This window comes from Gobio gobio, assembly GCF_949357685.1.
Source record: "Gobio gobio genome assembly, chromosome: 14".
Taxonomy (NCBI): domain Eukaryota; kingdom Metazoa; phylum Chordata; class Actinopteri; order Cypriniformes; family Gobionidae; genus Gobio; species Gobio gobio.
Window position 1 is genome coordinate 16148894 of NC_137107.1, and position 27152 is coordinate 16176045.

At 38.8% G+C, this 27152-nt stretch overlaps 1 protein-coding gene and 1 long non-coding RNA gene across 2 annotated transcripts; one reads left to right on the forward strand and one right to left on the reverse strand.

Annotated features, from left to right (window-relative positions):
- The first annotated feature begins 9294 nt into the window (after positions 1-9294).
- pou4f4 (POU class 4 homeobox 4) lies at positions 9295-11960 on the forward strand. Its single transcript, XM_079834867.1, has 2 exons — positions 9295-9594; positions 9973-11960. Exons 1-2 carry the CDS (start codon positions 9475-9477, stop codon positions 10885-10887), a joined length of 1035 nt encoding a protein of 344 aa, XP_079690993.1. The 5' UTR covers positions 9295-9474; the 3' UTR covers positions 10888-11960.
- A 2059-nt stretch (positions 11961-14019) lies between these two features.
- Positions 14020-16170, reverse strand: LOC307137413. The gene is made up of 2 exons (XR_013817906.1): positions 16078-16170; positions 14020-15604 (listed from the first exon to the last, which is right to left on the reverse strand). It is a non-coding gene; the product is annotated as an uncharacterized lncRNA (long non-coding RNA).
- Between the last annotated feature and the right edge of the window lie 10982 nt (positions 16171-27152).

A 27152-nucleotide genomic window follows, 5' to 3' on the forward strand; every position in this document is an offset into this window, starting at 1 on the left:
TCATTTTCACGTCCAGCGCCACATTGCACTCGTGCCCAACTGTTCACCCATGGACGTGCCGGTCTGAAAAGGAGGTGTGTTCAGGCCCATTTTTGGCGGGTTGCTATTTTGAGGCAACCGAAAATGACTGCGCCATTGACCAACACAAACCTAGTCTATAGTCAATAGCGCAGTAATTTATTTGTGTTATTTTTAGGGCTTGTTAGTAATATGCGCATATAAGCGGGTGCACAACGCATGTAAACTCTGCTTATTACACACACAGGGGCGTGCAACAGCACACAAACATTTTTAAGTATTAAAGATAAAAAGATTTCTCTGGAGAAGCTTGCAGTCTTTCTGCTCGCAAATTCCGGCATGTAAATAGCGAATCCGCCATGGTGCAAGCACAACTGGCTTTTAAAGGGAATGGGAGATGAGACTGATTGGTTTATTGCACATTACGCCCAAAACACACCCAAGACTCATTAATACCCCTTTTCCACCAAGGCAGAGCTAGAGCTAGATCGGAGCCAGAGCCTAGTTTCAAATCGGTTCTTTGTGTTTCCACACCCAAAGCACCAGCTCCGAGCCAGGAAAAGTGGTTCTTAAGTAGCACCAAAACATTGCTGGGCTAGAACAGGGCTAGAAGTAAGAACCGATTACGTCAGGCGCTGGGGGCGGGGTCAACAAGATGAACTCAAACTTGAGATCCGCCATGGTTGAAATAGCAGCTAATGGAGTTCACAGCTGCTGCTCGTTTGTAATTTCCGTCTATACAAATTACGGCGAACTGCATGAATGCGTTGGATTCGCTGTGTTTTCGTTGTGTTTTGATGCCGATGTAGGATCGTAAAGCCATGTGAATCAATAGTAACGCAATGCTTGCATTGTTGATGGAAGGCTTGTTCGCAGTGGTGCTGTTCAGACCGATCGCCGTATGACAACGAGTCCAGCGAGAGCATACGACTCCTTATGCTTTCGATTCACTCACACGTTTTTTTTATATCATACGTGGATCGGTGTGATCGGCTGTTTCTTCAGCATGGTTATGAGTCATATTGAAAGCCAGGCCATGTTGAGGAGCCATAACGTCCAAAAGCCGTCTTCATATGTGCTGTTAAATTGTGCTTCAGATGGAGTCTCGAAGAAGGAATCTCAAAGTCTCCCTGAGGGAGAGGCTTCTGGTTTGTGAAAGCATGACACAGGGACCCTTAATACCCCAGATCAGACAGGACATGTAAGGAAAAGCCTGGGGTTTTGAGGAGAGGGTGCTCTCCGTCGCTTAATCCTGTTAGCACTGCGAGGAGGAGGGTGGGGAGCACAATGGGACCCCATCCTGCAGCAGCTGGGGTCCCGAGCGTTCCTACCCGATGCAAACCTACCCCCTGTTCCCCAGAGGCTTTCAAAATCTGCTCTTCAATGTTCCTCATGGTGTTGAGCTGCTCACCAGGCCACCTGCAAAGACCCTCAATGCCATTACCTCTACTCAGTGGACTAGGACGATTAGGCATCAACTGCCCATATCAGTCGAGAGAAGTGTAAGTCTCTGCAAAATACCAAATCTAAACACCATGGTTTGCACTAAGGTTAATTACGAGAGGGGTCAGAATTACAAAGATCTCAATTCCATTATAATAATTAATATGATAATTTATTGTCAGAAATGTGGGTTTCATTTTATTTTGATGGTCCATTTAACACATTCTGTTGACTATATACACCTACTATGGATACTATGTTGCACCTACTGTACATGTCTACTAATTCTCTAATATAGAGTATTAGTAGACTGGGAGGGTTAGGGTTAGAATAAGTTGACCTGCACTTGCAAAGTTACTTATCGTCAGTATAATGTCTGTTGTAGGTCACAATAAAGAGTTAGCAGATATTAATTTTGAAATCTAATGAGAGTTGGTTGACATGTAGTTGCAGAGTTACTTATAGTCAACAGAATGTTCAAAAGGGACCACCAAAATAATGTTTATTGGTAGTAATTCATTACTCAGGACATGATTAGGATCAGCATCAACATTGCTGGCCATTCTTCATATATTACAAAGATAGAATGAAACATTGAGTTTCCAAAGAGTTTGGCCAACAATCTTTGAGCAAATAATTTTTTGATGGAACAACTTTGTCTTTGAAGGCACAATATGTAATTTTCACCGCCAGAGGTCAATTATTCAAAACAAAGACGTAGCTGTTAATGAATGGATTCATGGGAGTTGTCATCTTCACGATCTGACAGACTCGGGCAGAAATCTTGTTCATGGATGAGCCAATGATCGGAAGCCGTGAGTGGAATGAGGCTGCTGGAGCGAATGCTAATGAGAGACACCTGTGATACACACCAGTCTCAACTCTCTGCAGTCAGCCGCTAATGCTCTTTTCGTTGCGTATGAGGGGTAATGCAGCACTGGTTTACATGATTAAAAAACAATAAATCTAAATACATTTGAGTGTGTTGAAAGTTATGTTATAACATTACTTTGTGCGTTCGTTCGCTCTGTGGTTGGTATGAGACACTTGTGGCACTTTGCAGTAATCTGGATCGATATTCATTTTAAAATAAATTGTAAAGTATCAAAACAGTTGCTCACCTGTCTAATTAAACACATAATATATATTAAAGTGTCTTTAGTGATTCCATGGTTTCTAAGAAATCGAAGGTAACGCAGATATGTCATTGACAGAAGACGCAATGACACGATCCGTGACCTGGTTAAAATATCTGATTTCTCTGGATTTAAACATTGTTGGAAACATTTGGGATAATGTACACAAATTAACACAATTTATAACATTGTTTTTGTGTTTTTAGGATATTTTAATCCAAAAATCTTACATATTGTGCCGTTAAAGTGTACCATGTAGTATACTGTAAAACACTTGTGACAAACACAAAAATAATTTGCCTGCCTGCCCCAACTGATATGATGGAAAAAAGTCCCAAAACTTATAAAGGGAATCCTGTGATACTTTCTCTAATGGGAGAAAATGACATGACATGCATGCATAGATAAACAAATGTACATGTCATCTCGTATCCACCAGCGCTTTTAATAGTACTCTTTTGCCCTTTCTTGCTCTCTTTATTTCCTCATTTCTTGAATCATTACTCACATCATTCCTGCACGTCTGCAACATCCCTTACACACTCTCTGCTACAAGCAACACCAAACAAACCAACAATTAACACAGCCATCCTTTGAAGTGTCCGACACACCGAGTTAAAGCAGCAGCTCCATTTGAAGAGTCTAATAAGGGCAGATGAAGCAGAGGAATGGGGCCAGGGCTTAGAGGAACGCATGCTGAAGCAGAGGGAGCAGGAGAACAGGGAGGGTGGTAGGGTGACTGGCGGCCTCTACTTAGATAGATACACCCACAATGAAAAAAAAAAAATCAATGAGAGAGCATCAGTCGGCATTTCGGTCAAAGCTCTGAACGGCATGCATAAACACACTTGGCCTCAAGCAAAGACATTAATATTTCAATAAATAAAGAAGAAAGGAGATCCAAGACAAATGTTTCAGCTTTTGGCCTTCTTCCTCTTTTCATAGCTTCTTATTTGGCACGGAACGAGCGGCTGACGGTTATGTAAAAGTCACACAACACATCTGTCTCAATATGTCACACTTGTCCTTCGGAAAACAGTTCCTGGTACTCATAAAAAGATCCTTTTCTTTTTTTGTATTGCTCTCTAAAGCACTACGGACTAAAACTACACTGAGATTTACATATCATGAATATGCCTTCACTATCATATTTACAGCATTTTGCTTGTTTATTTTTTCCCTCCTTTGTTTTACTGTTGTAGAACAAAAAAAAAACATGAGTGACACCAAGTTTTATTGTATGCAAATGTAAAATTACATGCGCAGTTGAATATTAAGCTAATGCTATTGCTGTAGCTGTGTCCTCAGAGGTTTGATTCAGAAGAGAGCGACAAGACACTGTGAGCAAACTCTCTGCGCTGCCTTTCAACCGTTGTCATCATAACACATGCATGTTGGAGAAAACCAACCTATAACTAGTTTTAAAAACATTGTTCAAGTCATTCCCGTCAATACCATCACATTGTTTTTACCTGACTAAGGTCCCAGGGGCCTTGGCTAAAGGGGGGTCTTGAAGCACAGCACCCAGCATGCCGAAGAACAAGTAAACAGGCCTGTACTTAGCTTTTACACGCCAATTCAAGAGCACAAGCTCTTTATGTTCAACTGCTGTAGGGCTCTTCTGCATAATTCATAACCACTCAGTTAATCTATTGATCCAGACTTAGTGCGGCCCATCCCGTTTGGATGGCGAACGGCAGGTAACGGCGGAATGGTGCAAAGAGAATTACGGGGTGCCAAGGACATGATGCGTAACGTAGTATGTGCACACAGGAGGGAATCCGAGAAAGAAATCGGGGAAAGGAGGTATGAATAGCGACTACACCAAACAACTTGACAATGCCTAGAAAAGGTTAGCAAGACACACTGGTTGTATCTTTAAAGAATGGAAAGTGAAAACAAGCATCAGTGCTGAAGGGTAAATAGTTTGATTTAATTTAGAACAGCGATAACAGACAGAAATCCCAGAGGAGAAAAACACCTGGACCTGAGGATTTGTTCTCTAAGTGTGGAACAGAAAAATACAAATCTTCCCACCAACGCTTCACATCCCATCCAGGTCAGCTTACCATCTGTGTCGACCGCCATTCATTTTTAATGTCTTTTTGGCCACTGCCCCATCAGGTAATGAAGTTTTCCTGTTCACATTCTGTCCCATCTTTCTGCTTACTTTCCTCTCGGACTGGCAATGTATGAGTCTCCCCACCCGGCCCTCTTTTTTTTTTTTTCACCAAAATCACTTAAATCAAGAGCTCTTTCAGCCTCAGTGGACGGAACCAAACAGCAAACCTCAACAACGACCATGCACAGCTCTCCGGGGCGTGTGCTTGCTTCTATTTTCTTTTATTTCCCAGCTGAGTATCTTGCACGACCCTTTGAGGATAAGTTGTTCCAGCATCCAGGTACCCAAAAGCTTCAAGTCAAATGACAAGCAAAAGGACATCTTCTGCAGAGCTTCGGAGTGAGGAATTACCCCGTTTCGCTAACTTTCTACCTTTAATTTGTGCTGGCAGACAATAAAATATTTACCAGGAACCCTAAAGGCAATTACATTAAAGTGTGTGCTTAGACACCCCTTCCCTTCGGCAGCCCCACAGTGTGAACCCGCTGATTTGGTGAATGGTCACATATCTACAATGTTAGATTTTACACGCTATCAATAATTCACAAATCATGAAATGGGGGAGGCTTGAGGGGGCAAGAATGGAAAAAAGAAAGCGAAGAGAAGGAGGAAAGCAAGGTACATGCGCTCGTGTGCACACTGAGGAGTTTGTCCATTTGCTTAACGTACCAGAAATATTTACTTGTGGTGATGTCTTGCTTTCACTCTCTCTTCAGAGCTCTGGCACCACACCCAAACTCCCCATGCATTTGCAAAAACTAAAAGTCTGGCTGTGCTAATGTACAGTAAAATTGAGTGATTAGTCAGAGGTGGCAGAAAAAAAACAAAAAACATTTCAAAGTGTAAACACAAGAAGGATAAAAAGTGGTAGTTCACCCAAAATGAAAATTCTGTCATAATTTAGTCACATAGCCTAGAAATCTAGATGCATCCTAGCGACAGAATTTATTTTGCCGCGAGTGTAGTCTAGCAACTCTCGGTAGACCTGAGAGCTGTAAAAACCAAACTCTGGTCAGGCCAATCACAGCGTGTGTAGAGTCGGTGGGCGGGCTTAACATAATGACGGCACGTCACGGCAGAGTTGAGGAGGTTCAGCGTGCTACTCGTAAACAAAGAAGCTGACGCACAGCCGTCTTTTGAATCGGCTTTGGCTGCGACTCTGGAAGACTTGAAGTTGAGCTTTTCTTTGAGAAAAGAACAAAGAACAGCACTGAAGTCATTCTTAAGAAAAGAAGATATGTTTGAAGTTTTGCCGACCGGATACGGCGAAAGTCTATCAACTAACGTTAGCTCGGCTTCACCTTCTTCTTCGCTCTGGTTGGTTGTGGCGCTCATGGCGCTATCCAATTGTGTGCAGAGGGAATTTGAAAGACAACCGTTTATCCCGCCCCTCGGATTGAGCCCTGTCAATGGTGAGTTTCCAGACCCAACATCTTGATGTGGGTCTGGCTTGTCAGGCTACACACCCTCATCATTTTTCACAAAAGGAGAAATTTAAAAACAAAACAAAAAAGTGTTTGTTTTTTGTCCATACAATGAAAGTCATTGGGTTCATTGTTGTTTTGGACCCAAATGACTTTCATTCTTCAAACATGTGTTTTCTGCAGAAGAATGACATGAGGGTGAGTAAATAATGACAGAATATGCAGTTATGCAGCCCCATACGCAACAAACTGTGATGCACTGTGAATTCTGACACCTTTCTATCAGAACCAGCATTAACTCCTTGAGCAATTTGAGTATCAGTAGCGTGTTTGGTCCCCATGTGCATCAATGAGCAATGTCGCCGACCTTGTGACCCTGTCGCCGGTTCACCACTGTTCCTTCCTTGGACCACTTTTGATAGATACTGACCACTGCAGACCGGGAATACCCCACAAGAGCTGCAGTTTTGGAGATGCTCTGACCCAGTCGTCTAGCCATAACAATTTGGCCCTTGTCAAACTCGCTCAAAAAAAAAGAATGAAAGAATGGCCAAATGTGCTCCAGGGGGACGTGGAGTGATATAAGGGGGAACCTGCAATTGACATCATTATCAATGGTTCTATATTGTTTACCCAATTTGGTTCAAACAACAGATTTTGGGACTAACAAGTTAATTTCTCCAAAGATGTATCATACAATGTTAAGCAGTGAGTTTAGTTGTTGTAAGCGAAACACACCCCAGGTCTGTGCTTTTCCTATTTTCTGTGAACTATACATGACAGAAAATAACAGTCTCAACACCTCAACTTATCATCTGCAGTAGGAATCCTAACAGCCAACACCACCAATTCCCCATTTCAACATTAATATTCATTGAGGAAAATGTTCCATTAGCAATAATCAAGCACTTCCCCAGGCTTGTTTGCAGAAAACTCATCAGGAAAATGACTGTGACTCTGAGTCGTCAGTCTGAGAGACAAGGAAGGAATGACACGAAAAGAGGGAACGGCTCAATAGATTCAACAAGTATGGCTTGTATCATCTCGGATGCATGTCTGTCTCTCTATCTACATGTATATGCTCACTCTTTGAGCCCTCTTCCCTTTTCCAGACTGCCTCTCTCTCTGTTCTGTCACTTTTGCTGTGCCTCTCTGTCCGTCCCACAGCATTTGGAGTCCCCAGTGACAGTGGTTGCTGGGGGAGAGATGGCAGCATTGATGCATATTTGATGAGCGGGTGCCAAGGCCTTGCCGGAGAGCAAGGCACGAGGGGACGATGTTGCTATCTACGTCTGCATCTCAGGTTTCCGAGTCACACTAGCAGAGACTCCTTCTCCCATTGTGGGCCTTTATTGTCCATGTCTGGGGTTTCAGCACCAATTAGAGTGATAGATATGTAGGCTCTATACAAGCCAATCCAGAGCAGCTTGCATGCACTACCAACAAAACCTGTGCAACACACAACCCACTTTGAAGAGGTGCTGATCAAATAGTCAAGTTCCAGTAATGAAGTTCCCAAGTTAGCAGCATCACTGCATGAATGGTAATGTGATCTATTCACTGAACCAAGACTTTTTATCTACTGGTAGCATTCTTTTAAACACAATTTTCATTAAAGGTAGGGTAGGCAATTTCTGAGATGCTAGCAATAGCGAGGCAGTTTTGAAAGCATAAGATCCTACCCTCCCTTCAGAGCAACTTCAAAGCCACGCCTCCTCCAAAACACTTGGAACGCGACGGAAGATAGCGTTAAATTACCTCATGTACCTCAAAGCACATAATATTACAATAATAATGAACGTAATCAACTTAAAGCTCTGACTTGTACTATCTGACTGCTGCAAATTCATTTCGGCATTGCATCAGAAACGCATAATTCCGAGTCCGAGGACGTGAACAGCTCCGAGTATAAACGTCAGGGGTCGCCATCTCATAATTACGGTAATTACGATATGGCGTGAAATAAGCACAAGTTTTGGTTCAGGAGAAACTTTTGTTTGCGGCGCTTGGTGATTGTCTGTCTACAACTCTGCGGACCGAATGCAGTGATTGGACGAAAATGTTTTGGTTCTGAGATTTCCACAGAAGATGTATGATATATAAATAGACCACTTCTATTATTGACGTGAAGAAGGTTTTAACCAGTATACAAAAAGTGTTTGTGAAATTAACTAAATCATTAATTCATGCAAATGGATGGTGGTACTAGCATTTCATTTGTCAGACTGATGTATTTGATTGACTGCTCTCATTTGTTTGACCTGTGTGTTTTTTTTTAATCAATATTTAATTGTACATGGGCTCTTATCATCCAAGCCTGTTTATGCTCTATTTGAGAATCCATATTGTGGTGCATACCACAAAGTAAATGAACAATAATTAATTCATGTACCAAATTGTTAAGGCTGGCCACATGAAGAAAAGAAAAATACACCACTTGCTTCACACAACACAACAACAATTCTCATAATTAAGATAAATATTTAGCGCTTGTATATTAGTCATTAATTCACTTTAGAAAAATTATATAATCAAATTTGAGTTTCATATTTCAAATCCAGTCATATTGATTTATTTGACAGGTGTGTTTTTTTATCCACAATTACATTTAGATTAAGAATTACATGTCATCAGTCTGTGTTCCCTGATCACATGATAAACAATGATTAAATGTTTAATATAAAACAAGTTTAATAAAAATTACAAAATGTGCTATAATACAAATGTAAAAAAGGGACAAATGTATTTTTAAAAAACTGAGTATTAATCTGCTATTTTCATTCAATTTGAATCTTTAAACAATGATTAATAGGATCATAACAATCCTTAGATATGGTGATAGACATTTAAACCAAGAGCATGTGTACATAAAGACCGCAGTGTTCGATAGGCTACAGCCAATCTAGCGCGACCTGTCAAAATCACAGCACCAATGAAAACACAGCATGATAGTCTAAGAGCCACACCTTCTCTTTGCTCCAGCGCACATGATGGGGAATGGGACCAGAAACCCCAGAGGCGTGTTCACATCCCAAACTTACCAATAACATTTGAGAGTACTGCAATAGTAGTTGGGCGGGACCCGTACCTATCTGGGCGTGGCTAAAGGAGACAGCGTTATATTTTAGGTGCCTGCGTAAATTCCTACCGTATCACAGACACTGACAGCTCGCGCCTGGCTACAGCTCAGCCAGAAAAGAAGACTTCGCAGGCATACCTTTTCAGTTTTTATCATCCAGATTATCGCTGAGTTCCGAGGTAGACACTGTACTGGGGAAAAAAGGAGATAAACGAGGAAGACGAGAAACGACCCTCTCTCACCTCTGCCAAAATGATGTCCATGAATAGCAAACAGCCGTTTAGTATGCATCCGATTTTGCATGAGCCTAAATACACACCTCTACATTCCAGCTCTGAAGCTATCCGGCGAGCATGTTTGCCCACGCCCTCGGTAAGTTAAATATTTCTTCTGTTATTTGCGATTCATTATCACCTCAGTCATGTGCATTGAAACCGTGGTAAAAACTTTTCTTTCTCGAAGTGCATCAGTTTTTATCAAGTCTGTCGCCAAAATAACTAATTGCACTTGTTTAACATAGAATCATATAAGTTACCTGGCAACACAAGAGCAGCACTTAATTGAATAGCCATTTTAATGCGCTTTAGATGATATGATAAAAGTGACCCCTTTTGGTCCCTTAAACTTTTTATAACACTGTTCACCAAAATAAATACATAAATGCAGGTTGCATAATCTGGTTCCTCAAAAATGATTTGGAAACTTAAAATTGACTTTGCCATTGATTTATGCTTGCTCTCTGTCACATAGCTGCAGGGTAACATCTTTGCCGGCTTTGATGAGACCTTGCTCCAGAGAGCCGAGGCGCTGGCGGCGGTGGACATCGCTCAAAAGAGTCATCCGTTCAAGCCAGATGCCACCTACCACACCATGACCACCATGACGAGTATGACCTGCACGCCCACGTCCTCTTCTGGGCACCTTCATCACCCGTCTGTGCTGACTTCTCACCACCACCATCATCCCCACCACCAGCCGACGCAGGGCCTGGAGGGCGACCTGCTCGACCACCTCACCCCCGGCATCTCTATCGGAGGCATGCCGGGCTCCGACGTTTGCTCCACCGCTTCCCACCCGCATTCACACATGTCAGCAATTAACCACATGCAGCATCACCACCCGCAAAGTATGAACATGCACCACCACAGCCTGGGCTCGCACACCTCTCTGGGTGTCGGTGGAGACTCCGAGCCTGATCCACGGGAGCTGGAGTCTTTCGCCGAGCGCTTCAAGCAGAGGCGGATCAAACTCGGGGTCACGCAAGCCGACGTGGGTTCGGCGTTAGCCAATCTTAAAATCCCCGGGGTCGGCTGCCTGAGCCAGAGTACTATCTGTCGGTTCGAGTCTCTCACTTTGTCCCACAATAACATGGTAGCCCTCAAGCCTATCCTGGAAGCGTGGTTAGAGGAGGCAGAACGGGCTCAGAGAGAGAAAATGGCCAAACCGGAGATTTTTAACGGCGGGGACAAAAAGAGAAAACGCACTTCGATCGCTGCTCCAGAGAAGCGGTCGCTGGAGGCTTACTTTGCCGTCCAGCCAAGACCCTCGTCGGAGAAAATCGCAGCCATTGCCGAGAAACTGGACCTGAAAAAAAACGTGGTCCGCGTGTGGTTTTGTAATCAAAGGCAAAAGCAGAAACGGATGAAGTTTTCAGCTACGCACTAGTCCAGAATAATGTATTTAAATAAACTCAGCCACCAGAGCCGACAAAACTCTTCGAGGGTGAGGCGAAGCGCTTCCCACGCAGGAATTGGGAGCTGGGCGTCAACATCCAGAGACAGAAACTGTACCAAAAGTTTGTCATGGCAATATGTCAAGAACAACACGCTCTGGAAGACCAACATCAACTAAACGTTGCAATTATTGTACAAATCGAGAATTGAATAATAATGATTATTCTCTTAACTCAAAACAACTTTTTTATATTCATCTGTGTACATATCTGTGAATACACTGCACCTCTTTGTGTGAAGAACGAATCAAAAATCTGTTTTTTTTAAGGATGGAAAGAAAGAAAGCTAAAACGCTGTTGTGCAAAAGATGTCCCATTCTAGAAACCTTAGTGTTATTCTATATGCTCCAGAAGAAATTCATCAAGGTTCTGCTGTGATACATTGCATGGTTTACAAGGCGTTAAGTGTTCATTTACCGTTTAATTCCATTCATTTTGATGTATTGCAATAAGAGAGAACACGCACAGGCGAACACACGTACACACGGACATCCATAATATACTTTTCTGTGTCTACCTCATGGTTCCTGACGTCTTGGCACATTCATGGTCATTTTTGGAAATAGGGCATACAACTAGATTTTTATAGTTTTCATTTTTGACACATTTTGGGTAAATTTAGATAGAAAACACGAAGCGTTGTGTGTTGCATCTAATTTCACTTCAGCGATGCTTTGACAATCAAATTATTTAATAATTATTTTGTGACTACCCCCTTCTACTGTACGTCTTAATCTAAATTATTATTATTATTATTATTATTACACTAAGTTTGTAGATGGGAACATTTCATTACATATTCAGAGATTCATTGCACTTTGTAGATATGATTCCGATTTCTTATTTGTTTTGCCTATTTATATTTCTACTTCATTGATATTGTCGTTTACTTATTTATTTGAGCTTAATTTATTTTGAATACCCCACATGGTTCATTTGTGAAAGTGTGCTTAACTGTGTCTGTGTACGCGACAGAAATTTCAATAAACCATGCACGTCTTACCTCAGTTACTGCAGTGTGTTATGTCCATGAACTTGCTTTATTATTGAGTCTTCTTTATTTATTTTGCTTAACATAACAAGACTTATTAGGGAGAGTGAATTCAGGTTAATTAGGACACTTTTTCAAAGTCATCTAAATGGCAAAAAGTGTCTCAATCCCCCTGATTTTATGTCGTTCTCTAAATAAGAGGGCATACATTCAATGATATAATAAGCTTATTTTGTCCCTTAATAATTTCATGCTTATTTTAAATCAAAATCTCTAACCTTCATAATGATGCATATTATAATCGTTTCTGTTGTTACTGTCATTTTTCCTCATAATACGCGCTTATCTGGTTTGATCAACTCTTGATCGATTGTCGCAATAATAACTAACGAATGAACTCGTTTTGTCTCTCGTCTGAATGTTTAGCCAAATATGGCGAATTTCCTATAGTTTCTACACAGTGTTAGCCGAGATGATTAAACGAATTAAAACAAACATTTAAAGTTTTACAAGCACGATTAAATACATAATTTATGTATGAGGAACCTCCGAATGTTATTACGTTATCTTTCGCACGTTACTCTATTACATTGTTTAGTATTAATTTTTATCAAATCGTCACTGAAAAGAGGAAAACAATTTCGCTTATTTCAGGAGTTGTCTCTCTTTGGCGTTCAGCAGGTGGTTTTGAGCCCGTAAATCTCGTTATTTATGAATAATAAATATGAAGTGTTATGATACTATTGATTTTGCAAGTGTTTGTTAAGAGGAAGATATCCTATTGCTGAACGGATGTACAACAAGAGTTCTCGTCCTTTCCCCCGTGGAGTTTAGTAGCATAAACTCAATCATTATCCTCAAATAAACAGGAATGTAATTCCTAATTCCAAAAAGTAAAAAAAAAAAAAAAAAAAAGTCAGTCCGAATCAGTCTTAAACACAAACGTGGCAAAGAACAACCAAATATATTTTAATTATTATATGTTATGTGTAATAGAAATAATATATAATGTTATAACACACACACACACACACACACACACACACACACACACACACACACACACACACACACACACACACACACACACACACACACACACACACACACACACACACACACACACACACAAATAACTTATATATGAAAAGTACTATAAATAACTAAAAATATAGGCTATACGAATATTTCGAGTATATGCTAAATAATGAATCTATATAATAAGACACCTAACGCAAAAAGATTTGAGATTCTTCCCAATAGATAATTCATCCCATATGGCTTTGGTTTACTGAATTCGTGTGTGTAGGTGCATGAGGTAAAGCCCATTCCCACGACACTGTGCGTCAATTGTTTGATTTGAATAATTCACATACGGGAGGTCATCGTTTCTTTTTGTGTTTCCTGCTGAATCCAAAAGGCAAGAGACAAGTTACGCAAATCAGATTCGTTCCGCCTCATGTAGTTAAGGACTGAAGGCAGTGGAAAACTTGAGATATTTAAACGCATTTATAGTGCATAATACATTATTACAACGAGAACGATTGCAACTACAATATTGTATCAGTATTTGGAGTGTTTTCATCACCGTTTGTGAAAGGAAATGATACTACAGATGCATCAATTTCTTGCAATGTGCGAGACAATTCCCAGCAAACATTATGACGTTTAATGACCGTTGAAAAGACGTCCCTCCGACACGTCCCGTCATGGTTGAAAAATAGTTCCAAAATGAAAGTTGAACGGACGTCTTCGACGTCATCTGGCCGTGAATACCACGTCTTTTCTGCGCGCCCCTGGACGTCTAAATGCGTCGTCTTCTGGATGTTTAAATGTGTCGTCTTCTGGATGTTTAAATGTGTTGCTGCATAATTTAAGTGTGTATATAAAATAATCACACACCCATTGTGTAACATCGTAAAATGCAATCAATTATGTCTTGGTTTTCACATTTTGACAGGTTCTAAAAAGGTTCAAAATCGGTCCAGTCAGACCTGAACGTCCATGAAACGTTTTAATCACGTGTACATCACAAACAAGAACACATTTGTGGACATAAGCAAAAAGAAGCATGTTCTGATTTAGCAAAACATTTTATTTTTTTGAACAGCCACAGATTTTCTTCTTTCATTAATGTTTAACATCCATTAACCAAACTAAAATAACAATTACAAAATACTGAATTATCATTATATAAAGGGATAGTTCACCCAAAAATTAAAATTAATTTACTCACCCTCACGTTTCAAACCTATACATTCCACATTTCTATGTTCTGCTGAACACAAAGATGTTTTAAAATTCTTTTGTAACCAAGCAGGTCTCGCCTCCCATTAACTACCATTGTAGGGAAAAATGATTATGGTAGTTAATGGGAGGTGAGAACTACTTGGTTACAAACATTCTTCAAGGGTCTTTTCTGACCCCAATGGACGTTTGCTCAAATAAAAAGTTCCCTTTGTGCAAATGGCATGAGACTTTGTACGGTTGTCAACACTCTCTAAATCTACAAATAAAAACAATTAATTGGATTGATATCTGTTTTTATGTTCGTGTGACAAAAAAAAGTCACACTCAGGCTGCTTAGAACAAATTTCATCCTCAAAAACAACAGAACATGCATACAGAAATGAAGTGGCACACTTCCAACAATGCATAAAACATCCACAATGCAAAATGATCATGCTCAAACACACACATACAGGAATATTTGTTCAATTTGTTATTGCTGTTCAGTTCATAGCATTTTGATGTTCATGTTGTGTATTGTTTACTCAATATGTAATAACTTAATTTCTGTAAATTTTTGTTCTGTTACAGTTAGTAACTGAAGTGTACATTCAATTTGTAGAATTATAAGAAAATCAGATGTTTGAAATAAAATGATAAATTCTAAAGACTCTGGTTTGATTCTAATCATAATGTAACATTGAAAAAAAATTCAGTACAAAAAAAATACTAAACTTTGACTAAATTAATTAATTTTAATTGTTATAATTGTGATTTCATAACATTTAGATATGAATCCAACTGTAAGATACTTGTGAAAAATGTATTTCAGTCAGTCACATAGTAAGCAAATAGTGGAGCTTTGCAGCCATTTACTGGTAAAAGTCTTTTTTTTATTATTATTATTATAAAACTGTATTTTCCAAAGGATGGGCAAAAATCTTACACTAAACAATGTCAAATTATCCATGTTATCCCCACGAATGAAAGTTAGAATTTTGGGTCTTTTATAAAGTGAATTTTACATAAACTGATTTTGTGTTTTAATTTATTTATATAAATTTAACAATTATTATAAATTCTCCAAAAACTGCACAGATGTTGAGTAAAAACATTAATAAACATAGTTTATAAAATTACATTTTGTTGCCTGGGGTCTGTGGAGTCCCTCTTAATTCCCAAATTAAGAGGGTTAAACAAGGGTTAGACATCTTTTTGTTCAGCAGAACATAGAAAGGTATACAGGTTTGAAACACGAGGGTGAGTAAATGACAACAATTTTCATTTTTGGGGGAACTATCCCTTAAACACATTAAAGTAGTTATTTTGTTTGTAATTTTTTGTAACCATCACCAACAGCTCTTCCTGGAGAGTGATTCAGGTGTTCTGCTATTGCTGCATCAATCTCAGAGTCCACCTATTCACAGCATCTGAGGGAAGAGAATATATTTATTTTTAAAATAATAGGAAAAATTTGAGGTAAATGACATGCACTTATTTTCAAAATGTATTGCAAAAATGATCTCACAGCTCAATAAAAAATAAATAAAAACATGCAACAAGATGAATGAATCATGAGTTAAACATAAGAAAAATGTAATCAACATGCATTACATTTTATTTTACTCTATAAAAGATGTTCTGCTCTAAATGGGTGTTAGTGGGGGATGGAAGCATTACTTTCTGAAAGAAACTCTCAAAAGGCTACATTAATAGGTTACAGTAATAACTTGTGCTGTATAATTAAACGTGTTTAAGTTGAAAGTAACGTTTAGCCTACTAGCTAATTAGCCAAAACTCAAGTAATTCTCTGTTGACAACGTGGGCCTCATTTCTTTCGGTTCCTTCATGTTAAACAAGTAAAACTCAAGTAAATTTATCAAATACTACAAAATGTACTTACCCAACAGTAGATTTTTAATAATATATCAAACTCTCTCCGCAAGTCCTCTTCTCCTCGTGGTTGTAATGTAGACAGGAACTGGAGAACGGAACGCTATCTCGCGAGATAATCTATAATATCGCGGGATTTTGAAATATCGCTAGATTTATTAATATCTTTTGTTACTACATCTTGGCAGCACAGTTCAAGTCAGACTTAATGGTTATAGGATATATTACTGTTTTACATATGCATAGGCTACATTCCATAAAAATAATAACAACGAATACATAAAACGGGTTGAAATAATGACTAAAATGCAGTGGGTTCACAATCACTTAACCACACAGAGCACTTTGTGATTTTAAATATATTTAGCCTATATTCAAAATAAATTAAATATAGGCTAAATCTTGTATTTCATAAAGGTTTTTTTTATGGGTCTTGACTGGACGTGTACGGGACGTCAGTGGACGTCTATTCACAACCTCTTAAAAACTACTTGGGGCACTTAAATTAATTATTGCAGTATTAACCATGCAAGGTGTAAGCAGCTTCTGCATATTTCACAATGATTTCATAGAGGGTCATCATGGACTATAAATGCACGTGTAAAAGACGTCACCATAGTGACGTCCTCTTACGACGGATTCACAACAGGGTATATATTGAACTACACATAGCTAAAAGTCAAAGTAACTATTATACATGCAACCGGAGAGAACTGTAGACAGGTACAAATGTATCTGAGTGCATTTTTAAGAATGTTCTGTGTTACATACTTTTACCGATTTATGCCGTCCTACCGCGACTATTTTTGGCCAGGGACACGACGTTGCCGTCGGACCAATGTTTGCTGGGTTGGTATATCGTGCTCAAATGTGCCTACGATCGAGGATTTGCATATCTCTCACCAAATCATCTACATAATTCATCAACCGCGGAAGCCACGGAACATATAGACGTCAAATTCAAGGCGATATTTTCAATGTGGCACTGGTTACTTTATTTTGTAAAATGCAGCAGGAGTGAAAAAATATGTGTAAGTGTATATAATTCCGCTCTTAGATTTACATTCCTCCCCATGGTTCCGTACAGTCTTGTGTTTTCCATGGAGCGGAAAGCGCATTTTCATAAATAGACCTTGGCCAAGCGCTGCGTATAAAATTTTAATGAAGCCAGAGTCTTGAGTGCTGCTCGACTGAGGGCCTTGGAGAATCAGCTCTCTGGTACATGACTATGGCTCCCTCTTTCCTCACAAACATTGCAGCAACAAGGCCCGTTCGACCGGCTCAGTCCATTGCGCGGCTAAAGAAACTAGTCGCGTAAATTCGAGAATTACTGCAGCAACGTTTCATTTATTTCAGCCCAGACTTGCAGTCGACTTTAAGCGCGGTAAATAAACTTCCCTCAGTGTTTCCATCCGCGTTGCGCGCTCCCTATGTTTTGATCCGCGTGTGCGCGCTTTACGGTCAGATCACACCTCCGGCACTGGAAGCTCTAAATCAGTACAATGCAATATTTATCAAGCGCGTTAATATATAAGCCCAATACAGCGTTCAAGATATCAGAGTTCCCACACTGAGAGAAGCACTAAAGCTGTTTTTGACTGCCAATCATTGTGGATTTGTAGGCTTCTTAAAAATAACCAAAATGCGAAACTGAAAGACAATGAAGGTGCCAAGGAGAGCAACTCAAATTGACCCTGACAAGGTGAACAAGGGAATCTTTGTAACACTTACTGCGGATTAAATTAAATAAATAGCCTACATATATAGGATAACGGTGTAATATGATCACTCGCGAGCATGCCACATGACAGACTGGAATTATGCATATTCGACAATAATTAAAACATGGGTGTTGTAATTAAGAATCTTGTATGCTTAATCAAGCCTAATGAATGACAGAGCTGGGGATGATCAAACGACATATTTGGCACTGAGACAAACTGACTGACAGACCATCAAATCAATCGAAGCAGATAACAAACAATATCTAACTACCCATGTGATTTGGCTCTTGTCCAGCTTGAATAAGAACGCTGTCACTGGTAAAAAAATTAATTATCTGCTTCATGCTATTTAGATGTTACAGTCTTCATTAAAAATCTATTAATGGTCACACCTGCCTGACATTAGTGTTCATGTAGTGTCATTACATTCAATTTAGTTGCAGAACGACTTCTAAATACACTTTGTGGTAACACTTTATTTTACAGTGTCATTGGTACATATGTTACATACTTACCATAGTAATAACAGTAATTATATGCACCTAACCCTTAACCCTATTCCTACCCTAACCCTGTAGTAACATGTAGTTAATTATTGTTAGCCTACAGTACTTAAATATATACTGTAACACTGTAACAATGACACCTTAAAATAAAGTGTAACCCTTTATTTGAAGGTATCTTTGTAAACACTGTAATTATACATTTAAGTACTGAGTAATACTAATTTACTAAATGTACATACTACAAGGTTAGATTTTGGATTGGTTTAGGGTTAGTTGCATCTAAGTATGCATACATGAAAGTTATTACTATAGTAACTACATGTAACATATGTAAGTAAAGTGTTACCAACTCAAATACCATTACAGATTAAACGCATTTGCTATATGGGGATATTCTTGTAAATGTTTGATGGATTTGGATAGGTCATGATTCGATTTATGAAAGAGTCTTTCTTTGGAATGCCATGACTTTCTCGGATGAGGACTTTGTGTCTCTTCATTCATGCAAAAACCAAATTTCGATTTTTATGTCAGGCTTCCCTCTGCTAAATGGAATGCAAATCAACTATTCTGAGACAATGAAGGATCAATCACTATATTAACCTAAATCCATGAACCATGTTGTTTGAATATGATGTGACATGACGTTTTATTTCACAAAAATTAAAGATACATTTACAGCATACGGCTAAACAAAAGAACAAAAAGGGATCCAGTTAAGACAAAAGTAGTCTAAATAATAAAACGTAATGCAATAAAATGCCTCATTGGTTAAGATTTACATTTACGCCTTCATTGACCCATGATGGAGATTGAAGACGTCCACGAGAACACTCTAAAATCCGAAAGCCTGCATTATACGAGTGCTCAAGACAGAGTTAAAGCGTGGGAAGCATGATTTTTTAATGACGATATATGCGGCTCCTCCATGCAGGACGCTTCTCCTCGAGAGCGAGCGCGTGCTCATTCCAACACGCGGTAGAACAGCGGAAGGCAACGAGGGAGGCTGTGTACGTCTGTCACAAAGAGAAAATAAATAAAAATGATATTGTTATGTGTTGAAGTCAACTCGGCATATTTTAATTAATAAAATGTGTACCTTACAATTGCTTAAACCGCTTTGGATAAGATGTAAATGTAAATTTAAGGACACAGAGACGTCTTGGTAATTCGGTCAAATAAGCGGCAATCAACAGAGAAAAAAAGTACAAAATAATAATAAAAATTGTTATACTGTGATTATGAAGATACGATACACACATTACATAGGCCTATATATAGCTATAGCAAAAGCTTTCATTATAAGTTAGTGAAAATATTCTTTTAAATATTGTTTTCCCTACGTCACTAACAATTTATTAATTTAGGTAAATATAACTTATACTTAATGCTTACATATGACATTTAGTTATCTTTACTGCTGTAATATTACCGCTCTAAACAAAACGAAAAAATCTAACAAAAATAAATCCATTTAAGACGCATGTAAGTAAACAATAAAACGTATTCGGGACCTTCAGGACCACGGACAGCACCCAACAGAAGTTCATTACACAACGCAGTGCTGAACAAGTCTAAATTATATATTTTTTTAACGAATATTGTCAAAACAAACATCTCAAGGTAACATTAATCTATTAAATACATCATTTGTACTCAGCTAAATGCATTTTGTATAAAAACAAGACGTGTGTAGTGTCCTTAATAAATATAAAATCAGGAATATATACTTTATATATATAGCCTACACACATTTTTACAAAATAATATACATTTAAGATAATGCTGGTGTATGTATTATTGGCCTTCTGTTCTCCCAAATGTCACTAAATCAAAAGGAGATCAGTTATTAGATCTATACGTCCATGCTGATGAAATAATTCCACTTCATATGTAAATCAAAACAGATGAAATGAGTTTCTCACATTTAATTCAAAGAAATATGTTCAAAGTAATGCGTATAAGCTTCTAATCATGTCCCATACATAATTTATTCTAAACTGACAAGATACCCTAACACGGTCCGGTACTACAAAATAAAATCCCGTTTGTAGCCGGACACCAGTTAAATAGATTCGTTTAGCTGAGGTACAAAATTAATGAAATTAAATACACTGACGGTGGATATTTTTGAAGATGCACCTCAAGTACATGCTTCGCAATTCATTTATCAAAGACAGTAAATAAAGTGTAAAGTGTTTAAAAATTTGATATTTTAAATATTTAAGGTTGCCATTTAATATAAACTTTGACCTGTGCTAAGTCTATAATTATAGGCTAGTGTACATAAAAAAATAAACAAAAAATATTTGATCAGTCTTCTGACTGACGAGGAGTGAGGGTTAGTCGGCGGCTGAGTGCTGTGTGCGCGGACCACAATTCTCTGCCCTACATTTCAGCACTTCCCTGTAGACAGGCCTCATGTCCGCCTGCTGCAGAACCCCGGCTTGAAGTGCAACGTTTTTTTGTATCGGCAATGAATAATGCAAGGCATGAAGGCCAGCGAGTATACATTTAAATACCAATTTGCTTAACCAGTGTTTTCACCCTCCGCCAGCTCCACTCAGCCCAGTCATGGGGAGTTCGTGCTAGTAATTAAGAGCGAGGAAGGCAAACACCTTCACACGAGGAATGTGATCATTAACGCAAGTTTGCTTCAGCAGTGTTCTTAGATTTACAGTATTCAAGTGCAGCAGCTTGTTTGTAACCCTAAGATAAACATATTATTTTCCTCAATTTTTTTTTATTATTTTTATGTTTATGATATGCATTTAGGTATAACAAAGAACATGTTAGCCCAATAGTGCTGTCACTACTATCACGACAACCTTTTAGGGAACAAACGAGATTTAATAAATAAATAAATTATTAAAAAATATATATAGAGAGGTCCCATCTCTTTCAGGCAGAGTGACAGTGGCGATTAAAATGTAATTCATTTTAAGCACAAACTGCAGTTTTAATTAAGCAAATATTTATTTATTTATTAATTTATTTAGTGTGTAAAATGTAAATTGACTGCAATGTTTTCGGGTAAAGACATCGGGTAAAGTATATCCACAATAAGAGACTTGAATCTTGATTTCTTATGGAATTCCTAAATGGAATTCTTATTCCAGGAAATTTGATAAATGTAATAACAAGTGAAACAGTGTGACGACGTTCTTTTAATTCAAGATTTAAAGCAGCCACTGATCATTATGATACCTGGTGATGAAGAATTAGCCTACCCTCCTCCTCCTCCTCCTCCTCACCCTCTTCTCCTTTGCATCGACCTTAATATACTGTGAAAAGTCTGTAATATGGGCGTTAGAATAAATTAGCTATAAATACAAATACTCAACCATTCTGTAACACTGTCAAGCAATCAGGCCAAAATAAAGAAATAAATAAAACACTGCAATCACGCGTACGTTTTTGATCAGGACGCATGATCAATGTAAACTCTGCTCCATTCTTTCTCTCGCTCGACAGATAGGCGCAGCCAAATGTGCCATACAGAGTAAACACAGCCAGTCGTCCCTAACCAATTGTTATTCATAGAACGAATAAATATTTAATTCCTTCTAAGGATACCTTTTGTTAACAGAATTACCAACAAGCGTTCCACAATGAATTCACATTTTACCCGCGGCATTGTGGGGCCAGTGTGTGCTTATACCTGTCGGTGCGAGGACAATATGCAATAATAACCAACCAAGTTTTGGGGGTTCAGTGTAGCTCTGGCGGTGCCGGTATTTCAGGAGGACGCTTAGCTGTTGGCCGCGTTGTCCCAAACAGACACCCTGCTCTCTTTGTATTCACCCAGGCTATGAATAATGAATTGATGAGAGCTAATAAGTGCATCAACAGTCAGATTAATGAGCACGCTATCTATTAATGAAAATCAGCGATGACTAAAAGATTGGACGATCTCTGTAATTACTCGAGCTCTGGGCATGTTTGGAGAGGAAATCAGGAGCTTCAATGTTTGCAAAAAAAAATAAAAAAATATGTAGCTAGTTGGACACCAGATTTTAACTTGCCTTCACATAAAGTTTTCACAAATGAATGCTTGGATTGAGAATTATTGAAGGACGCAAAGTGGATATCAATGACATGCAGACCCTTTAAAGATTTGACTGGACAGGATTCAGTTCATTTCAGTAGCTTAAGTGTATTTGCTCGGACAGCCACTAGAGATTTACTCAACGACCTGTTGAGGCCACGGAGAGTGCGAAAGTCTGTTGGTTTGCCATGAAAATTTAAACAGCCCTTGGCACACCTTTTCAGGATTTTTTGGGCACAGAAAAAATTCACCCTTTTGAAAAGAACAGGATTCGGCTACATGCATGATGGGTATCAGACGTGAGGAAACCCTCCTTCAAATTTCCTGTAACCTAGGCCTATATCAATATGCAATAGAGTTGAAATTTAGCGTTAATTGTCGCGAACCAGATTCGTTTTTCTTTCCCGTTGCGTGCCAAACTCTGAAGGAGATCAATCTATTAAACATGTATTAGACTCAACGAATCACACGCATTGCCTTCGGTCAGTTTGTGACTTCTAGACAGGGAGCTGACTTTTCATGGAATTTCTGCCAGGTATTTTCATCTTAATGTACAAAAAGTGTAAATTTTAGCGCCTCTGGAACGCGAGCTGACCTTATAGTCTACATTAATAATAGAATGATACATAGCCTGTCTACACTATATGTTTCGTCAATTTATCGCCCGAAACTGATTCGTTCCGTAACACACTACTCTGCCAAAGGTTACCTGGTTTTATATTTCCGGGGTTGAACACGGAAGTATAGCAGGATAAACTTATTTAGAGGTGCATGGGAGACAATAACAATCCGTTAGATTTCGTTCTGTCATTTAACATTCATGTTTAAACAAAGTTTTTAAACTTTTTTACTGCAAGTCTTACTTAAAAATTTTACTTTCCTACCATAAATCGTTTTTTTTTGCTAGATTTTTTTTGTCCTGTGGGCTAAATCCTTTATATTTTAGCCTACACAGAGACTTGCAACTTGTAGGCTACTGTCACCTAAGGTGGAGGTGATGTATGATATATAGATTTCACCCCTTTAACTCATTCTTAATTGTTTAAACTGATGGTATTACACCTCACCCCGTGTTGCACTCCCTGTTTTACACTCCTACCCCAGGTTTCACAGACAAGGCTTTAGCCTAGTCCCAGACTGAAATACATGTTTGAGCTGTTTTAACCGAAGCAACTTGCACTGACAGATCTTAAAACATGTCAGTGCCATTGTTTTGTCTCAAGATGATGATAATGTGTTTTTCTAAGGCACATTAAAAAAAGCTACTTAAATGCCCTAATTGAACTAAGGCTTAATCCTGGCTTAATCTAAGCCCTGTCTGTGAAACCCAGCCGTAGTCTCCCCAACACTCTCTATTGAATTCAACGCCTCATATAAAAATACATATCCCAACAGAATCAGGTAAAACAATGTTCATTTTTTTATAGGCTAATGGATTAGTTGAGATATTACCTGGAACATCATGCTGGTATAGCCAAAATTGTACAGAAATGAATCGCCCCAATTAAACCTAGGAATACCGCTGGTCACAGTGGCTTTAAATTATCAGTGAAAGCAGGACCTCCATTACGAGAGCAGAGGGTGCGTATTATGGTGGATTTAATATGAATGGATTTTATTAGCTTGACACTAGCATATTCATGAGAGTCTTCTAATGGAATAAAAAAAAACCGAGAACTAATGCTCAGTGACAGTACTGATAGATGGAGTCGCCATATATTTCATTGGCTAATGTTGAGTCAATACCGTTTCAGTGTTAGTGTGACAATAACATGCTATCTATCTATCTATCTATCTATCTATCTATCTATCTATCTATCTATCTATCTATCTATCTATCTATCTATCTATCTATCTATCTATCTATCTATCTATCTATCTATCTATCTATCTATCTATCTATCTATCTATCTATCTATCTATCTAATGTCTGTCTTTTTTAATGACTATTATAATTAATCATCAACTGTGTGATCATTCCACCTCTAAATCACACTTGTACACTGTGAAGTGTAATTAAAAACAACAACAATTCTCTAGTGTCTTTTGCTCTCAATGTGTACTTAAATAACCTAAGACTAAAGGTAAAGGTTTCTGAAAATGTACAGGATGTGGAGAGAGAGAGAGCAGGAGATGTCTGTATGAGTTGTACCTTTGCTAAGCCATGAGATGGGGCTGCTGAAAAATACACATCCTTTTTGATCATCATGAGTCCCTGAGTGCACTAATGCATCTGACTATTAGCATGTTTTCCCGGATGCCACAGGCTAACGCCCTGCCTTGCCTTTGACATGTCAAAACTGATAACAGTCAGAGCTGGTCCTGCTAGTTTGAGTGTGTTGGCACTGTACACTTCACGAGCTCCCACACTAAGGAAGATCCATTTACCAAGTGCATAAAATGTGAGGAAAATTCCATCACAAAAATCCTGATGGAACAGGAGAGAAACATATCATGATCTGGATTGCACAAAGAATGAATTTACTCTGAAATATACCACGTTAACATATATGTCTCTTTTAAATGTAATATTTTGTTGTAAAAATCCATTTGTATGAGGTCAAAGACAGGCAGCGCTCATTCAGAAAATGAGGGGAAGAAGGGATAGATTTCCTTCTGCTTCATGATGTTATGCAAGATTTATATTTGCTGAGAGTCAGCTACATTTTCAGTAAATATTTAAGGTCTCTTTGCTGGAGTGATCCGTTTTTACAAAATGCTTATTCAGATTCAATAAAAGCAGTCAAAATGTTACTAGATTTATAGTTTCTGGTCCAAAATTTAATGGGAAATAGCATATTTTCTTAGCGATAGATGCTATTTACACTAAGTGACAATCGCAGCATTTTCTTAGCGATGCTATTTGCACTAAGTGACAATCGCAGCATTTTCTTAGCGATGCTATTTGCACTAAGTGAAAATAGCGATAAATTCTATTTAAAATAATGTACAAGTAGCAGTTCTTTGCAATATGTGTAAATAGTAATTAGATGCTATTTATACTTTATTTTGGCAGATACATACTGTTTGCACCTCAGTATTGTTGTACATTAACAGGACGAAATAATAGCATTGAGTGTAAATTATTATATTTATAAAAATTATTAAATTGATGCCTCCTTAATGGGGCAATAAAAGCCATACCTACACCTACCCCTAACCCTATCCGTTAAATACTCTTATATTAGTAAACATTTAGTTAGGCACTTTATTTCCACTTTTAGAAAATTTTCTTCATTTTTATTGAAAGTTAATGCCTTTCCGATGTGATATGTGATAGGAAAAGGGAGAAGAGCGAGCTCTGCAAACGGTGGATTCGAACCCGGGTTGATCGCGTCAAAACAAATGCTTCCTCACAACCAATTCGTACGTATTTGTACGAGGTGGCTAATTTGTATGAATTCGTACGACCTCACTCATATGAATTTGTACGATTTGTCTAGGTTTTTGTTTTTAGTGGCGGGGTTAGGGGTAGATTCATTCGTACAACATTATACGAATTGGGCAACTCCTCAAATACGTACGATTAAGCATACAACATACAACTTCGCACAAGTGAGGTCGTACAAATTCGTATGAATTAGCCATCTCGTAAAATACGTACGAATTGCCGTGAGATTGGGTTGGTCAAAACCTAGTTCCATGAGCCTTTGCTTTACTGACTACGCCAAAGAAGACATTGAAATATGCGCATCTTTTTGTAATCTTGTGTGGCCCAACCAGGCATTTTTGGGCGGAGCTAGTGTAAATAGCATTTTCCAACCAGGTGTGCTATTTGCACATAGCAAATAAAAGTTAATATAATGAATCCATGTATGATGTCTGAATGTGTTGTGATGTGAACGGTCTGCTTTACATTTCTCATTTGTATTGCATGTAAACACTGGTCCTAGACAAAGTGAAAAAAAAGACCCTACAGGTCTGATAGCGGGTGAACAGCCAAGCAATGAAAGAGGGAGCATCTGGCCCTGTGAACACCCATCAGGCTTTCAAGCTTTGTTACTCCACAACAACGGTCAAGATGTAGGGTGTACAGGAGCGGAGAGAAGAAAGCGAGGACTGCAAGCCTCAGAGAAGGTGGTGAGCAAGTCATGGAGGCTTCAGAGAAAACGAAGTGCGAGACTATGAGTGAACCGAATAAAAATTCCCTTTACCTTCCCCTTGTACTCCCAGCCCCATTATTTCTCCTGAGTTACTTTCTTCTGAAATCACCCTGAGGCTGAGCACTCTCCTGGGTGGCTAGCCTGAAGCCAGCCTTGTTTTTCACATACTGGTAATAATTTCACTGGTGGAGAATGAAGGCTTTTAAAAGATCACCCCCCCCCCACCCCATAGCCAGAGTCTGTTCATTGCAGCTTCACACGCTTCAGTCTGCTTCGCACGTGCCTTCAGATGTGAACCCGCACACCCTGTTCTGACCAACTCTACCCTCGCTCCAGCTCTCATTCAGAACGTGATCAGTCGCTCCCTGAGATGCTCCTTGGAAGCCCTTCATCAGAACCATGGCTGCTTTGTCCAAAAAGAGAAACCAAGACAGGCAGTCAGGGGGGTTGATCTTGGGTCTTCAGTGGATTCATGCATTTTGTAAAGATACAGCGCAGTCTGCTGTCCAATTTGAAGCTGCCGCCTTCCGTATGCGGTTTTATGCCTCTGCCTGCATATCAAGTCTTTTCTCCTGACATGATTTTTTAATCTTGCCTTATCCACCATCCACTGCAATCTAGGCAGAGGGAGTTTGAATCCTGCAAACTGGAGTGTTCTGTAATGGGCTCAGTGCCAATGGCTAATAAAGTGGAACAGTGGCTCA

Bases quoted from the DNA above. Each gene is read 5' to 3' on its own strand.
- pou4f4 (XM_079834867.1), top strand. From the start codon at position 9,475: ATGATGTCCATGAATAGCAAACAGCCGTTTAGTATGCATCCGATTTTG. The intron at 9,595-9,972 runs GTAAGTTAAATA...TCTGTCACATAG, and splicing joins CATGTTTGCCCACGCCCTCG to CTGCAGGGTAACATCTTTGC.